At 38.8% G+C, this 17,693-nt stretch overlaps 2 protein-coding genes across 9 annotated transcripts in view; one reads left to right on the top strand and one right to left on the bottom strand.

Moving 5' to 3' along the window:
* On the top strand, window positions 1-7,552 carry primpol (primase and polymerase (DNA-directed)). 5 transcript variants are annotated; one of them, XM_030419939.1, is made up of 14 exons: window positions 1-163; window positions 926-1,241; window positions 1,333-1,427; window positions 2,019-2,157; window positions 4,089-4,236; window positions 4,320-4,422; window positions 4,508-4,659; window positions 5,062-5,224; window positions 5,319-5,416; window positions 5,556-5,642; window positions 6,316-6,424; window positions 6,508-6,584; window positions 6,676-6,722; window positions 6,862-7,552. In XM_030419939.1, exons 2-14 carry the CDS (start codon window positions 1,068-1,070, stop codon window positions 7,090-7,092), a joined length of 1,623 nt encoding a protein of 540 aa, XP_030275799.1. In that variant the 5' UTR covers window positions 1-163; window positions 926-1,067; the 3' UTR covers window positions 7,093-7,552. The 5 variants fall into 5 exon arrangements, with proteins under 5 accessions (XP_030275799.1, XP_030275817.1, XP_030275809.1 ...); XM_030419957.1 differs by having other exon boundaries at window positions 4,511-4,659; XM_030419949.1 differs by having other exon boundaries at window positions 930-1,241.
* Window positions 7,400-17,693, bottom strand: part of acsl1a (acyl-CoA synthetase long chain family member 1a) — a 23,270-nt gene continuing 12,976 nt past the window's right edge. For 3 of the 4 annotated variants that reach the window (XM_030419879.1, XM_030419863.1, XM_030419888.1), the window contains exons 3-21: window positions 16,541-16,655; window positions 16,371-16,435; window positions 16,183-16,284; window positions 15,683-15,782; window positions 15,389-15,564; window positions 15,071-15,103; window positions 14,847-14,898; window positions 14,682-14,755; window positions 13,380-13,457; window positions 12,342-12,476; window positions 12,038-12,172; window positions 11,431-11,526; window positions 11,268-11,340; window positions 11,050-11,138; window positions 9,788-9,904; window positions 9,526-9,669; window positions 9,326-9,427; window positions 9,170-9,241; window positions 7,400-8,638 (exon numbers count right to left, since the gene is read on the bottom strand). In XM_030419879.1, coding sequence (XP_030275739.1) covers window positions 8,498-8,638; window positions 9,170-9,241; window positions 9,326-9,427; window positions 9,526-9,669; window positions 9,788-9,904; window positions 11,050-11,138; window positions 11,268-11,340; window positions 11,431-11,526; window positions 12,038-12,172; window positions 12,342-12,476; window positions 13,380-13,457; window positions 14,682-14,755; window positions 14,847-14,898; window positions 15,071-15,103; window positions 15,389-15,564; window positions 15,683-15,782; window positions 16,183-16,284; window positions 16,371-16,435; window positions 16,541-16,655 — 1,899 coding nt within the window. In that variant the 3' untranslated portion in view covers window positions 7,400-8,497. Of the gene's footprint in view, window positions 8,639-9,169; window positions 9,242-9,325; window positions 9,428-9,525; window positions 9,670-9,787; window positions 9,905-11,049; window positions 11,139-11,267; window positions 11,341-11,430; window positions 11,527-12,037; window positions 12,173-12,341; window positions 12,477-13,379; window positions 13,458-13,526; window positions 13,605-14,681; window positions 14,756-14,846; window positions 14,899-15,070; window positions 15,104-15,388; window positions 15,565-15,682; window positions 15,783-16,182; window positions 16,285-16,370; window positions 16,436-16,540; window positions 16,656-17,693 lie in introns of all 4 variants that reach the window. The other variant, XM_030419872.1, reaches the window with a different exon arrangement.

Below are 17,693 nucleotides of genomic sequence, written 5' to 3' on the forward strand. Positions count from 1 at the left end.
TTTTCCGGTTCCAGACGCGCCAGAAATCAAAATAAGACGGAGTTTGTTTTTTACACTTTCGTACTAGTTTTCACCGAGAGAGAAATAACTGAATAAAATACAGAAATGAACACAACGGCAACGTAAACGACTGGACTGTTTGATCAATGAGCCGCAGCTAATGGTGAGTCATTTCCAAAGTCTAAAAACACTGACGTCAATGTTATGCTAGGTAGCTAAGTCAACGTTACGGTCTGAATTCGCGCGAGCTAATTAATTAACGTGTCAGGCCTGGTTCATTAAGATGTTACGTTACCTGCTTCTTACCATAAGTCACTCTACAGTCTGTAGTGGTGAAGGAAGTATTCAAGTCATTGTATTCAGTCAATGTCATGCTTCTATCTAGCTGCTGATGTTTCATTTCAGAGGATTATATAATGGTCCTAAACTTTACATCTATGCTCTGGCATACACAACATGTAATGCATCAGAATGTTCAATAGTATATAATGTTATAACTCTGTTATGGGCCTTTGTAATGGGTGCTTTTATACTTAAGTAAAACATCGGAATACTTCTGATAGCACTGACATTACTAAATATAAATACAATATATACTTCACTACTGGATTTACTTTAAAGGTCAAGTTAAGAAATATTAGCAGCAAAATGTACTGAAATATCAAAATAAAAGTATTAATTTGTCAGTTTGGCTCCTTTCAGAGTCTTTTGTTGTGTTTTTGTATTTCTATCAGTGATGTAAACAACATTTTGATCTTGTAGCTGGTCCAGATGAAGTATATATCTATAAGAATTATGTTTGGGAATCGTTTTACATCATGTTTTTGTATAATAAACATACACTCTGTTTACCCTGTTCATACAATTTAAAGGTAGGATAAATAGCACAAACACCTGCATTTATAATCCACATTTTTTTTTTTAGAAAGTCACTGAATTTGTACCATCTCCATGATGCTGCATGGTAGCTGACCTTTGACCTCGCTCTGGAGGTGGATACATGAAGAACCAGCAGCCCTGTGTTTTCAATAAAGAGTCACATATTAGTGATTAATAAGCACTTGAGAATGAGTAAGTGGGGAGACCGACTGAAGAAGGTTGAGCAGCTCGCTCAGTCCTTCCAGCTGAAACCTCTGGCAACACGCTACAAACCTCGACTGTGGCCATGCCAGCCATCCTCCGTGTGGAAGCTCTTCCCTCGTCAAAATATGGCGATCAGCTTCGCTAAGAGCTGCAAAGAGGTAACATGAGAATTTTGCTGATACAGGACGATCTCATTTTCCAACCTGTGTGTGAAGGGAGATTGCTGACATTTGTGCCTTCATTTCCTAGACCGTCCATGTTTTTGCACTTGAAAAAGAAAACACACCGCTGGGTCAAAGGATCTACCTGGTTACCAGTTACAGTGAGCTGTGGCATTACTACAAGTAAATATCAGTTCACAGGGTTTATGCAATGCATTAGAAGTTTCAAAAAATGCTAAATCTTAACAGTAAATGTCCAGCAAACGGGGACATTTCTGCCAAATAAAAGGACAGTAATATTACAGTAATCAATAGTGATAGTAAAAAATAAACAATATGATAAAAGGTAAGAAAAAGAATTGACTCGTATTTATATAATATTGTAAAAATATAAACATTAGAAATATATTTGAATTTGAATATACTATACTTGGATTTTTAACATAATCACTCACATTAGCAATACATCTTTGAATATTTTTGAGGAATTGAACAATAAGCATGATATTTATTAGTTTGAACAGCTACTAAAATAAACAATATTGTTGACAATAGACATTGATTGCTGTGGGCATGAGGGAATTCTGCAAACTTTATTTTCCCCAATTGCACATATAATAAACAATTAGATGTGATCATAAGGCTTTGAAAGTCTGGACATTTTGGCGATAAAGCATTTAAAAATAAGTAGCATCCTATGTTGTGTGTTTGTAAAGGAAATGCAATGACGTGCACTGATCTGTGATTGTGATTTCTCTCTTGATGTTTTTCCAGGACTTACCCACAGTCGTTGATGCACTGCTATGAGGTGATACCAGAGGGCACTGTTTGCAAGCTCTACTTTGATTTGGAGTTTCACAAGCCCTCAAACAAAAAGGCTGATGGGAAAGCTATGGTGTCTTCACTTATCCAGGTAGGGCACTTCTTGTGTCTGCATTGACGGTGAATCTTCCTACATTCTGTTCAAATGTATTTTTATGGAGCAGCAGGCTTCACATATAGATAAAGATTCAGATATTGTTCAGTTTAAGAAGTTTTAAGCCAAGTAATGTGTTATAAAAGTATCTACTTGACATTAGGGATGTCCCTAATAGCAAATTTCCATGACATTTAAAGCAAAACTCAGAAAACAGTCAGAATTGAACACAATGCAATCTAAAGTGTTAAACATTGTCTACAAAACAAGCTTAACAACTTAGATGCAACAATTAAACAGAGTTGTTAACAGTAGTAGTGGATGCCTTTTAAAAAATAAAAATAAAAAAAAAAATAAATTGGCAAGACTTGATATTTCAATTATGTCAAGATGTGATTAAAATATTAACGATAATAACATAAATTACTAACTGTCAACATTCCTCCTTGACATTCAACCACTAAGTAAGAATTCTGAAGCAGATGTAGCAGATGCAAGAAGATGCAAAGACAATGATGAGTAATAACAATATTTCAGATAAAGTTCTTTATCTATCAGTCTTTTAATTTCAAGCTGTACAACACTGATTTACTTCAGGGTTGCCAAATTGTCAATTGAGAGAGCTCTTTCTTTTAGCCATATTGAATCTTCTCTGAATGTAGGTTATTAATTAAATCCTCTGGGCACATTTTAATGGTTGGGACTATAGTTTTCTTTCAGGAAATAAAGTTTTTCAGAATCAGAATCAGAATCAGAAAAAACTTTATTGTCCCCTGCAAAAAGCAGTGGAAATTCGTCTTTGACGTGTTCACAGATGTGCAGTCAACATAAAAACAGCAACATAATAAAAATAAAATAAATACAGTGCATACGTGCAATACAGAATGAGGATTTTAAAAGGATTTTATAGTGCATTGTTGATGATGTTGATGGCGGATGGGACGAATGATTTTTTCACTAAGTTTGTCCTGGCTAGTGGGACCCTGTAGCGACGGCCTGAAGGAAGGAGTTGGAATGAGTTGTGGAGTGGATGTGAAGGGTCATGTATGATGGAGGTGGCTTTGCGTCTGACTGCCTGTGTGTGGAGGTCTGAGATGGAGGACTGTGTGGTGCCTGTTATTTTACTTGCGTGTTTGATGATGCGTGACAGTTTGGATTTGTCTCTGACGGAAAGAAAGGTGTACCAGGATGAGATGTTGTAAGTGAGGACTGACTCGATGAGTGATCTGTAAACGACTGTTAAAATGTCTTTGCTCACATTAAAACTCCTCAATTTCCTCAGCAAGAAGAGACGTTGTTGTGCCTTTTTGTAGGTGTGTTCAGTGTGGACAGAGAAGGACAGTGTTCTGTCCACCTCAATGCCCAGATACCTGAACGCCTCCACCTGCTCCACCTCCTGCCCTTTGATCTTCAGTGGCTGCAGTAGTGGTTGGGCGGAGTCACCTGGTGTCACTCTCCTGCAGCAACACAGCTCCTTCGTCTTAGAGATGTTAAGCTCTAAGAAGCTCTCCTCAATGAGAGTGATGAGTGAGTCCACCTGTTGGTGATATGCTGTTAGGCTATTAGAGTCTGTCAGGTAAGCCACCAAGGCCATGTCATCAGCATATTTAAAAAGTGTCATATTGTCCATGTTGCAGGTTATCTTGTTTGTGTAGATGGAGAAAAGAATAAGGGGAAAGTAGGTTCACTATTGATTCAGAAGAGCCCGGGATGATAAGTAAAATGTCTGGTCCAAGAAAAGAGTTGTTGACTTCAGTATTATCGTCAAAAACGCTTAAATGTGAAAAACGTGTAAAACGTGGCTGTAGTTATTCATAGATAGGAGGAACATCTAACAAATACATTGTTTATTTTACCTTGTGACTTTCTTTCAACCTAGATGTATTATTCTTACCTGTCTTTTTTTTCTTTTCTTTTTTTGTTGACAGTATGTTTGTGACAAGCTGATGGAAGTTTATGGGATTAAATGCTCCTCAAACAACATCCTCAATCTTGACTCCAGTACAGAAGAGAAATTCAGTCGACATCTCATCTTCAATATCCAGAATGCAGCTTTCAAAGACAACATACATGTGGGTATGTTCCAAGTTGTGTAAAGGCAACAAAACCTCTTCTTCCATATGTACCTTCAGTTCATATACTCTTCTTTTTTTATTTAGGTAGGTTTATCCATGCAATCCTCCAACCAGTCCTGAGCACACCCAAAAGTGGAAGTAGCCTGAATGATGAGATGAATTCGGTTGCAGAAAACAACGAAACACGGTTTGTTTTTCAGACTTTTGAAGAAAAAGTTTTTTGTCTCTGCTGTCGCCACTTTGTATACATTTTCTCAATTATGTGCTGACAGCAGAACACATGCTGATTCTGAGGAGAAGCCATCAAAGGCAGGTGAGACGTCTGAGAGTCCACAGGCCAAGAGACGCAAGCTGGGAGACAGAGACCTCAGGTTCCTCCAGGTGAAAAACAAGGACGGCCAGGACTGCCTTTTTGTTGATCTTGGTAAGAGAATTGATTAAGTCAATGAAATGTCAAAAGTGTTCATCACATTTCCCAGAAACCAAAGTGACATCTTCAAAGTAATTATTTTGCCCAACCGCCAGCCCGAAACCCAAAGACACTTCATTTACTGTAAGATTACAAAGAAAAGTCTCAAATCTTCACGTTTATGAAGCTTGAACCTCCTAATGTTCAACATTTTTCCTTGAAGAATGACCAAAAAAAAAAAAACAGGTGGCAATTAATTTTCTTTTAATTGATTAATCAACTTATAATTGCAGCTCTACTCATATTAGATGCATACTTGTGCTAAATCCTCAAGATAAACTTAGGACCCCTTTGACATGTAAACCTTGCTTGTATGTACCTATGGATATGTAATTGTGGTTATAATTTGCAAAACAGGTGTTTACACCAAGAACAGAAATTTCCGCCTTTACAAGTCATCAAAAGCTGGAAAGAACGCTGCATTCACGGTGGCAGACGACAACAAGTTTGTTACCAAACACGAGAAGGGAATTTCTCCCGAGGAAAGTGTTTTCTTGGCTTCCTTGATCTGTAATTTGAGGTACATTGAGCAGCTTTACTTCACTTTTCTGAGTGCTAAAATTGTGCCCTTCATCAAACCAAACCTTTAAGAGTTTATTTATGTTTATCATTAGTTTCACAGGTCAGAAGATTCTTACGTGGGACGTCCCAGGAACAAAGGAAGCTAAAACCTTGAGGCCTCATTGCGAGCAGGAATCAGCCAAAGATCCAGGTAACACTGGACTGACATTGAGACTTCTGTTTTATATTGTGGATATATGTGCACATGTAGTGCATTAAATAATCGGTCAACATATCGATGTGTTTTCCAGTAATAAAAAGTTTAAATTTTTGTAACTTTTTTTCCTCAGACTTACTCTCTGGCTGCGAGTCGTCCCCTCATCGCGAAGTGGACAACTTTGTATTAACTGTGGTTAAAAAGGATGGAATACATGGAAGTAAGTGTTGGGGATGATACAGGATATGCTTTTGCAAAAACATTTGTCACTTTCAAATAGATCTGCAACGATTAATTGATTCGTCAATTGAAAGAAAACTCACGTCAGCAATAATCAATTTCAGTCATTTCCTGATTCCAGCTCCGTAAATGTGAAGATTTGCTTCTTTTATTCATCATTAACGACAGTAAAGTCTAGTGTGTTGGTTGGATGAAAGAAGCAATTTAAAGACGGCACTTTTATAGATCAAACATTTAATCTTGAAAATAATCAGCAGATTTATCAATAATAAAAATTAACATTATTTGCAGCCCTACTTTCAAAACACGCAAGTACTGATCATTTCCATCACCAATATGTTGCATGCATATGTTGTATGAAACTCGAAGAAACGGCTTCAGATATCTTGTACAACGTTTGACTAACAGTTAAAAGCCCAAAGATTTTCAGTTCATGATAACGACAGCAGAACAAACTTTGTTTTTTAATTAACTGGAACAAATCAACGGTTGGTATATAGTGAAAAGTGTTGATGGTTTTATTCTTTACCCAGCACTTTGTGATAGTATGGTATGTTACTATGAACATTTAGCAAGCTCCAAAGTGTGTGTATTAAAAACATCCTTTGTCAGAGTATAATATGCAAAGACTGATTCTATGTTTAATCCAACAGGCATCAGACGATGGAACTACTTTGCTGCTGAACAACTGCTTGTGTACGACATCGCAAAATATCGCTGGTGTGAAAACGTGGGAAGGTTTCACAAAAGCAACAACATCATGTACGTACGTTTGGTGTTTTTTCGACAGTCTTGACATGCTTTGTTTGTGCACATTTCTAATTTGGTCTCGTCCTCCTCTGCAGGATTGTTGTGGATCTCAAAGAGGAAGTGTGGTATCAGAAGTGTCACGACCCTGAATGCAAGAACTTCAGATCCTCAAGTATGTTATGACCTTTAGAACTGACTTTCTGATATACTTACAACTGTAGGAAACTGATCTGTCTTGAGATAATCATTTGTCATGTTTCCAGGTCACTCACTGCCTCAAGAGATCTGCGTCAGCTACATCATGACACTGGTTTGTTTGCTGGATTTTAACAAGCATCCTTTCTAAATAATTTGCCAGAAAATCCTGTTTGTTTTCTTTTAAAGCTCAAAACCCTGTTGCTCTCCACAACGTGCAGCAGTGTTTGATAACGCTTTCTGTTCACCATCAGGATGATGAAGACCAGGCCTACTTAATGGACGATGCTGGCAACATTGAACCCAGCCAGACACCAAACCAGGCCCAGCAGAGTAGCGTGTGTGCAAAGGGGTCTGCTGATGTCTGGGGAGACGGCCAGGAAGACCAGGACTATTTAGAGAGCCTGGAGGACTTTGAACAAAACAGCGGAGATATCTCTGATGAGCTTCTGCTCAAATGTATGGCAGATTTTGATTCCCGGTAGACGGTGAGGTTCATGTTATTTTTGCACCGACTGTGGAGGCATAAAATACACTTGGTTCACTTTACTTTAAGGCTCCAATTTAGCATTCATGAACAGCATATAATGTGTAATAAATTATTAAATTAAGTGATATTTACTAACACTTTAAATGTCCTTAGAGCTGCTTATAAATACGATATACTTTTTTAAATGACTAATTAAAATGCAAACAAAAATACATTTCTAGCCACCAAAACATTAAGAATTCATGGATTCCCTTCTAGGGATCCAATAGGTTTCCAGTTATAAAACACAGCTAAATCCCAAAGTTTTTTAAGAGAATTCTTTATTTGGTACAGTTGACAAATAAGATACTGTACGTATTACTCCAGCACAAAACTGCACCTTTGTCCTTCTCATACCATAACAGTCTTTAAAAAATAAAAGAAAAAGAATATGGCTTGAACAGTCAATGAAGCCTCAACATGATTAGATGTGTGAAACGATCGTAATTTAGTCAAAACATGTGAATTCACAACCCAACTTTGTGTCGAACAGCTGAAATGCCGCTCCGGTGGTTTCATGGACCATCAGTGAAAAGTAAAAGTGAAATGTGGACATGACGTGGAATTGATTTAAACAAAAGAAAACAAAAAAACACATTACCTGGTGCAGCTTTATCCCAAAACCTGTGGCACTAAAATTTGAAAATCTTAAAAGAGGAACTCCGTGTACAGTATAATAAAATTCACTAACATCCATGCAGTGTGAAAGAAACAAAAGCAAAATGGCACAAAAACTCTGTCAAGCAACAAGATTCCCGATAGGCCATCAACCAAATTGTGCACTAAAACACGCTTTATCCGTCCTTTAGCCTACTGAATTGAGAAACATGGGAATGCGCTACAAAGTATCAGGCATGATACTCTGCATACAAATAGACTTTTCAGCGGATACACTATTTACAGCTTCAATGATTACATTAAATATCAACTTAAATAGATAGCCAAAACATTAAATAGTCTGGTATATAAATACTCAATATCTGTCACAATTGTAAAAGCATGTTTATCGGATTTTTCCTGCAGCTCCCGACAATAAAAAGCTAATCCTTTCTGACCATGAAGAAGCCAGGCTTTAAAGGCAGTTAAGGCATAGGCAAGTCACATTTCTCCTCAGTAACACAATGACGTTTTCTGTGATGTTCCGCACTGATAAGCTGATAATAGCTGGGACAATTTAGTTGTACAGTTTCTAGATGAAGCGAAGACAATACACACTTAAAACTGAGACAGCAGTCCCCACAGGATAGTGAAGATCATCACTGGTAGAAAAATGGAGGGAATTCATCCTCAATAAACTATTTGGTTCTGGCTGTGTGCTCTACATGATTGTCACTTTCCCTACAGTCCACCTCAATCCCAGGTTAGATCTTAATTTTGGCATAGAGGTCATCAATTTGCTCTCGGAAGCAATTGCGAAGCTCAGTCCTCTTGGCCTTCAGAGTGGGTGTCAGCAGGCCGTTCTGGACAGAAAACATCTCAGGGTGTAATGTGATATCTCTCACCTGCAGAGAAAAAAAAGAGCAAAAAATGTATGAGTAAAAATATTAAATATAAATATTTGAGTCTGGCTGAAGCTACCAGTTATTTTCTTGATTCATTATTTGTTTGATAAAGCATCCAAAAATAGCGCAAAACCCAAGGTGATGTCTTCAAACTGCATTTTTGTCCAGTCCAAACAATAGAAAAGTAAAGCAGGAATGATTAAATTAAACTAAATGAACAAGCAGAGCTGTCAAACATTCGTTGGGTCCAGCTTCTTAAATGCATGGATTTGCTGCTTTTCTGAGCAAATGAAGAGTCTTTGGATTTTGGACTGTTGGTTGGACAAAAGAAACAATTTGAAGACATATTTTCCCGGAACCCAACGTCACTAAAACATTTTTTTTCCAAAACTTTGGACATTTTAAAGATTCACATTTAATCGTGAAAATAATTGACACTCCTGAAACAAATATGTTGCATTTAAAAATGTTTATGTTGCCAGATCAAATCCAGCAACATGAGAAAAGCAGGTCAAACATGGCAACAATCACCTGCTCAAAAGACTTGAGTCCTGCTTCCTTGCCTAGCCTCAGGATGTCCTCCAGGATGGCCGTCTTCACATCCTAAAAACAGTCAGAAAAATGTTAGCATTCAAGTGCATGTGAGGCTGCGTATTAGGGCTGCTGATAGTTTAAAAAAAATCTCACCTTGTTCTTGCACAGTTCAGAGTACGATCCTTCAATCCCTTTTTTCTTGATCCAAATAGGTAGAAAGTCTGGATCAGGTACCACAATACCCACCAGGCATGCCTGAAAAATATAACATAGATACCAGGAAGATCAGTGTCCCAAAAATTCACCAAACTAGAAACAGCATTGTTGCTATACCAATCTCATTAATTACTCACCTGTAAACTGTCACCATGAACAAATATCTGGGCCACTGGATCACTGAGATTGTAGACATTTTCTATTTTCTCGGGGGCGATGTATTCTCCTTGTGCCAGTTTGAAAATGTGCTTTTTTCTGTCAGTGATCTTAAGGGTGCCGTTCTGCAACAAACCGGGAGAGAAAAGCCTTGAAATTATGATACAAATTCAATGTCACTGAATGGATTTACCCACGATGTCAGTTAACGATGAATAGTGTCCTTCAGACTGTTCTGCTTACAGGAAGCCATTTGCCAACGTCTCCTGTGTGCAGCCATCCATCCTGGTCGATTGCTTCTGCTGTTTTCTCAGGATCTTTCAGGTATCCCTGGAATACATTTGGTCCTTTGACACACACCTAGGAGGATGATCAGAGATAAAAAGTAACACAAATGGATCAATAATGTAACCATACTAGTTGCATGACTCAGGGATCACAATGTCAGTCCGCATTAATTGGTCAGTCCACCAGACTGAATTAACTCAACGTACTGATTGGATTCCTTTGAAATTCTCTCCAGACATCTGTTTGATTATTTTCTGACCTTTCCTCTAGAACCCACCAGCTCAAACAGCTGGAAAATATTCTCAAAACTAAGATCTTAACATGGTAAAAATTAGGGCTGCAACTACAAAAAATATTTTCATTGTTGATTAATCGGTTGACTATTTTCTTGATAAATCAAGTAGTCACTTGGTCACAAATATTAAGAAAATTGGGAAAAATGTCAAGGAGAGTTTTGTCCTCAAATATCTTTGTTGTATCAACGCAAGAAATGATGTTTACTGTAATAGGCATAAAGAAACCACAAAATATTAACATTTAAGAAGCTGGAATCAGAATTATGACTCGATAGCAATACTTGGCAATTAATACAGTAGCAAGCTTCTCATTGATTAATTGCTGAATCTGTTGTTAACACATCAGCATGATAGCGTTGACACTGTGAACATGTTAGCTTACTAACGTCAGCTTTCAGCTTAAGGGCTGCCCACATGACCATGACTAAAAAAAATATCCGTTTCATATGTTGCTTGTGTTATTCCCGATCTTAAATTTTGTTTTGCGGCCCTCACTACACAGTAATAAAGGGATTTATTGTGCATTTCTTTTGGATCTTTTCATGAATTCAGCCTGATGTGCAGCTAGAAACGCAGACAAGGAGCCAGTTTAGGAAAAAAGCTACACCGGGTGTGTTCATTGTAATGAAGGATTAAGTTCATCAGCCTAAATTCAACAGTGTTGCCCTTAATGTTTGTGTCTACTAGTTCTCTGTATGGTGTTGAGGCATGTGATTTATCAGGCTGTGGCTGCACAGATGATTTTTGTTAGTGGGATCATTCCACAGTTTTGTCTCTTCAGTAGTGTGATTTTGTTTATAATTATACTACCAATAATAGTAAATAAAAAATTTGTGCTTGAATCTCCTGTTTTTGAGAACACAAATAAATACACTTTCTGATCCATGCATGTGTCTGATTGGTACTGAAGCACCTCCTCACCTCTCCCTCTCCATTGGCAGCCAGGTAGTTCATTTCTGCAACATCCACCAGTTTGACAGAGTTGCAGGGCAGAGGAGGACCGACGTGACCTGGAGACACAAAATACATAAAGTTCAGGTTCACAATTTCAAGAAATAATCATGGGTATTTTTAAAACACAAGGGGCAGTACATCAGAAGGATCAAGCGCAACAGTTAGTGGATGTGTGTAGCTTTCACCTGCTGACCAGTCCCCGGGCATTGACATGGTGCACCCAGCTGTACATTCGGTCTGACCATAGCCCTCATAAAACTGTGGAGCAGAGCATGTTTATTTTTAGTGACAGTCATGGAGTTAAAACAGTCCCAGTTATTGATAAATTAAAGTGTGGATGCGGCTCACCTGACAGCCCAGTGCAGCTCGTAGGAACGTCAGGATGGTCGGAGACACCGGAGCTGCTCCTGTGATCATGAGTCGGACACGGCCGCCCAGACTCGCCTGCAGAGTGTGAAACAAACAGGAAGACACACAATGTCAAACTGAAACACTGGCCATTGTTTCTTATACACAATAAAACCCTAATCATAATTATTAAAATTACAGTCAGGGACCTGGCACATGTGATTGGTGTTTATCTGACCTACAATAACAGCAACAGTCCTGTGCCTTTAACATATTGATACAAGTTTAATAGGATAAACCCCTTGAGATGAACCATCTCGTTTTCGAGGGGGTCCCAACATAACATATGAACGATGATAGAATCTAAAAGTACAAAAAAGAGGTAGTTATCATTCTGTGTGTGTTTATATTAGATTAAATCAGCCTTTATTGTCTGCCTAAGGAGAGATCTGTCTTGGCCATTTGACAGAAGACAGTAAACATGGTATCCTCCAGCAAACGTTCCACTGGAACATAAATATTAAATTTACATTTTTAAGAGCAAGAAGGAAAAGTGTGTTAGAGTTGATCAGAAACACGAAGCCTCTCCACAGCACGCTGTGTTTACCTGTACTTTCTTGAAGATGAGTTTGTCCCACATGCTGTCTTTTCTGACCACGCCACTCTTAAGCTCCGCCTCCTTCCTCCGGAAGGCAAAATCGAGCAGCCATCTCTTCAGTGGCGTGTTGGCTTGACTAAATACCTGTGGAGAATTTAAACAAGCTTATTTTAAAAAAAGCCTTTTGAACAGATCTGCTGAGGAGAATCACCACATTTTATGATTAACAAGGCAGTAGAGAAAATATGTTAGATAAATAGTGGATCAATTTGCATGTAAACATTTGATAAACTACATAAACACTTTGTCTGACCTTATCAAACATGCGGTTGAGAAGGCGTGGGACCACAGGGAAGACTGTCGGCTGCAGAGCTTTCAAATCATCCATCAAAAGTCGAATGTCCCCTTGAAAATAACCGATGCGAGCTCCATGGATGAGGACAACACCCTGATGGAAAAATAAATCAGAGCAACATTGTGTTCACCAGAGGGCAGTGTTACCTCTGAAGATTTCACTACATATCCACACATCCAGTGTTTGTCACTGAAGTCCATTGCTGTATTTCTTCAAGTTCAGAAGCCATTACAGGTCGTGCTACTTAAAAAGGTCAAAGGTAACTTTGACATTTATGAATTTAAATTCATAAAAACAGCTGAGAAGCACCAACACATCATAGCATTTTTGGTACCACTTCATATCACCACACACAGTTTTCTTACTCTCTTCAAAGCTCCAGAGGGCTGGATATAAGTTGATTCACGTTTCAGCATCAATACTGCAACATTTCTATATTCACATGCCTTATACTTTGAGGATAATAAACTTGTTTGACCTAATTTAAAAGATTTAAACCAAACTTTTCAAAAGGTAACAGTATTTTGTCTCATCATAAAAGCAACTGTAGAAGTATTGCGAATATAAAATACATTATAAAATTAACCGAGTTGCGGGAAAAAATATATCTCCGAAAGACAAAGCAATCAATATTATGAATCTGTCCCCAAACAAACTTTTAGTAGAGTTTTAGACACTCGGTGCTACGGACACATTTCAGTTGGTAATCAGAAAAGTATTTGACACCCAGCCCAACAGCTGAACAAGATAAAGTTAGAAGGAAATCATGAAAACATGCCACTAAGATTAACAGCGCACTGGTGCCATCAATATTCCAAAATCTCTCACAAGATGTTTCCTTAAACTTCCACTTACAAAGCCTTCTTATAAACACAGTTGCCATGTTGCTTAAATAAGAACCTAAGACTCAAAACTACAATTTAAATAAATCAACATGACTTCACTTCTAATTATTATTATGCATTACTCCTGATAGTAAACAAGTCCAACACATACCTGTACAACCCTCTCAAACATGTGAGCTAGAGGGAGATAGGATACATGAATGTCATCGAGGCCCAGCATGCAGTGCACCTGCGGGACACACACAAAAAAACAAAAAAACACATGCACAGATGCAGGTCAAGCACTGGCATACTGTACCTCCACCACCCTCTCAAACATGTGGGCCAAAGGGAGGAAGGAGATGAGCACATCTTTACTGGTGGGCTTCAGTACGCCCTGGACGGCAATATAGGGCCAGAAGAGGAGGAGGAAGATGGAATGAAGATGGGAGCAAGACAGGAGTAACAGAACAAGACGGACGGACATGAGTGTGAGTCTTGTACGAAATGTGCCATACAATTAAATTTGACCTGACGGATAATACTAGAAAACATTTGCGTCTTTACTACAGAGTACTGTCCTTTACTGCCTTTCCTCATCTTTGATCTTCAGTAGTAGTGTCCTTTTTTAGATGAGATTAACTGTAAAGTAAAACAGATGAGTGCTTGTTTGGTGTCTGTAGTCTTCATACATGGCACCAACAACTTCCACCAAGATAGAGGAGTTTATATGTTGCTTGAGAGGCAAAGCACAGAGGGGGGGGGGGGGGGAGTCTGAGATCATCTCCGCAGGACTGTTTCATCACTGGACAAATATTTGTTTTGTTTTTTGCATGTCTTTAGGTAACAATCACAATCATCTAGGGCGTTGCTTAACCTAGGATGCAGCGACGGTGTCCCTGCAAATCTTGGTTTGTGAGTGGAGAGGTGAGCCCTGACATTAAAATGTCTGAATCTGCAAAGGAAAAGGTAAAAGCTGCTAGCCTGTTAATGTTTGTACAGTTAGCGAATTAGTTAGTGTTGGAATAACTCGCTATATTTAGCGTGTAGTTTGCTAGCTTGTAGGAGGTTGGTGTTGTTTCATGCTGCGATGAGGAGAATGAAAACAGTACATGCACAGATAGCAGCAGGAAGCAGGGAAAAGGTGCCCAGTGACAGGATTTATACCAACAGTCTACATCTGTTAGTCAGACTATTATCTGATGGTTGAAATGCTTATTGCTGTGAGTACACGGCAATAAAGATGAAGCAGGGGACAAAAATCAAAATTTTTTTATCATCCCTCTTATGTATTTCAGCAGCAGGACAGTCAGATGATTCCGTTGAGAGAGAAATAAGTGAAGAAATCAAAGAAGAAGTTGTCTTAAGAACAAGGGGACCCAAATCAAACATACATTATAAAACAATGTCATCTATCTCAAGATTCAATACTTCAGTTTTACATGTTCCAGTTCTAGCTGGTGTGTTTGTTTACCTCTGTCATTCTAATGAAAGCTGCAGTGTTGGAGATTACATTTCCGTGAGTTAGCATTGCACCTTTCGGGTTTCCTGAAAGCAAAATGGTGATCATGATTATACATAAAAGTAAAAAAGAACATTTCCGCAAGATTGAGACAACTTTGATGAGTTGTGTCATTACCTGTGGTTCCAGATGTGAAGCAGATAATGGCGAGGTCCTCTGATTTAGGAGGCTGTAATCAGATCACAGATCTAACACTAGTGCACAAGAAGCCTGAACTGCTATTGCATTAGAAATGTGTGAAATGTTTTATTTAACAACAGCACAAAACCCTTATTATTTATGACTTGAGCTTTTTCTCGCATAGTCAACAGGTCGATCGTTCCTGTTCTGATCCTACTCACCACTGGTTTCTGGTAGTTGGCTTTCCCCAAGGCCTGAAAAAAAATACAACACGTACGGTGAGATATAGTGTCTGCAGGAAGTGCTGATAATAATCGTGCTTTAAAACACACAGCCCCTCTGGGCCCAATTTCCATTTAGTGGAACAACTGAATAACAGTGTGACTGGAACAGCAGCAGCAGGTGCAGCTCATTTTCATCAACATCTGCTGATGGTTGAAAATGGGCTCAGTGGATAAATTTAAAAAGATGAAGATGTGGTAGAGATGAGAAACAACTGAGATTAACAAGAGATCAGATGATGAGGTTGTTATTCTCACCTCAAACTCATTTAAACTCAAAATGTCAATGCCACACTCCTGTCCTCGGGTCACCAGGTCGGTGTCGAACACCTCCATGAGCAGAATCGTCTTTATCGTTCGCCCTTTTTCGCTCGCACAGTCCAGAATCATCCGGGCCTTTTCGGGTACGTCACAGATCACAGTTTTGATGGCGGCTGGAAAAACAAACGGCCCCAAATTAATTAACAGCTTACGTTCGTATCAGTATCGGTGTCCTTGATCTGGAGTGTTGCGACAGCGCTGCAGGTGGGTCTGCGGTGCCCTTTTGTGTACCTTTGTCAATGATGTAGCCGATGGCCTCCGTGCCGAGAGTGTCATACAAAGGTACCGCCACCATGGAGTATGTGTAACAGGCCAGCTCTGAGATGGTCCACTGAGAGAGAAAACAGACCAACATCTCAAAAATGTATTTGAAGTGGATGACAACAACTGCAAAGATCAAGTCAGGCCTTTTTTCTGATTATAGTTTTATCATTTTACCTCTAATAGAAATGTTAACAATATTGCTCTAATGCAATAAACGTGTTTATAGAATGACATATTTTACTAAGGAAAGTTCTAAGAATACCATAATACCTTGCGCAAATCATGGGAGCATCCTCCAGCAAGACCGTCACAAGGAAAACCAGCGTTTTCCAGTTTAACATGATACAAATCATCAATCATCTAGATCACAGATCTACACCAACTAAGTCTGAATGTACTTATAGCGAGGAGTGAACGATTCCTGACTATCTTTGCTCGACAGAATTGTGCAACAAAAGATACTGTACCTCTGGTCTGTTCTGGGAGAAAATGCCGATGAACTTGTCTCCTGTATGAGAGTGTCCTCTGTGAAGGAGAGCAGAACCGATGTGCTCCGCTCTGTCTAACACCTGAGGGGGGGGGAAGAAAAATTAAAGGTTCATAGCTGTGTGATGTGGACATGCAGAACATTAGATTTCCATGTCTGTGGTCTCACCTCTTTATAAGACTGCCACTCGTACGGCTGGTTTGGCTTCCTCGATCCGAGACAAGGTCCATCATCTGCGACAGAAAACAAAGCTCACTTTTATTACGTTCACTTGAAGGATTGTCGTGTTAAATCTCTCAAGGAGTGTTTGACTATCTGATACCAGAACAAACACTCACTTGATACTCGGAGCCCTCGTAGGAACACCTCATACATTGTGAGCGCATCGCTGTAGTAGTGTGTGAGCGGCTCGACGCCGTCGTTCAGCACCGACCTTCTTGCACGTTCCCCACCCTAGCAGGAAAAAAAATAAAGGAGTTATGAGAAGTACAGTCAGATCCTGTGAGAGGATGGTGAACACAGATTAATTTTGTGGCATGTTACTCATGATAAAAGCGTTACTTTGGTGATATTTTGACACACACATGGGTCTTGTATTGCGCACAAAGCAGCATTTGTAGTTTCGGCTGAAATGTGTCTTGTGACACTGACAATGTTACGGCAGATTTCTTTAAATCAAGGCTCTCTTGTGCATTACATCATGTTACATGCAACTTTGGCATTTTGTGGGCAAAACTTGCAAAAAATGTTTTTTCTTGCAGGAAAGTAAGAAGTTCATCACCAAATGTGTGAATTACTTCTGTAAGGATCCTGTGTCTAAATCAATGTTGCCTGATGAAACATTGAGGGCAGTACTTTCCTGTATTCACAGTTGTTCTATAAAACAGCAGACAGGTTCACGGTTTTCATTACCATCAGGTCATGTTACAAAAGTTTTATCCTTCTGTGATGAAGGGAAATCAAATAATGGTACTTTTATGATGCCGTTTATTTTGGAACATTCCACTAATTCATCCATTCTGGTAAAGAATCTTTATTAGACAGACACTTGGGTTTCTCTGGATGCTCAGAGGACTCTTAATTCTGCCCTCAGACATTCAAACGTCTGTATTGAAGCACATGGCACTAGCAAAAAAAAAAAGATTTAATGAAAGACTGGAGGACACAAACTCCACCGTGCTTCAGAATATTTTTTTTTTTTTACAGTTATTCAAGTTGAGAAACTGATTTAATAATTCGTAATGTCAGCATAAATATGAAGATTTTTGGGGTCCCTTTTTCAAAAACTGGGCTCAATTCAACCCACATATGTATAAATACATATATCGTTTTTTTTCTTTACCCCTTTTCTTACCACTTTTCTTGATGGTTTGCGCTTAACAACCACATGGGGATAGTTAAGATGAACCTGTCTTAGTTACTTGTATCCCTTCTCCTGGGTGTGTTTGTGTGTGTGTGTGTTTAAGTTTGGTCTAAGATGTTTATATGAAG

This window comes from Sparus aurata, chromosome 1, assembly GCF_900880675.1.
Source record: "Sparus aurata chromosome 1, fSpaAur1.1, whole genome shotgun sequence".
Lineage (NCBI taxonomy): Eukaryota > Metazoa > Chordata > Actinopteri > Spariformes > Sparidae > Sparus > Sparus aurata.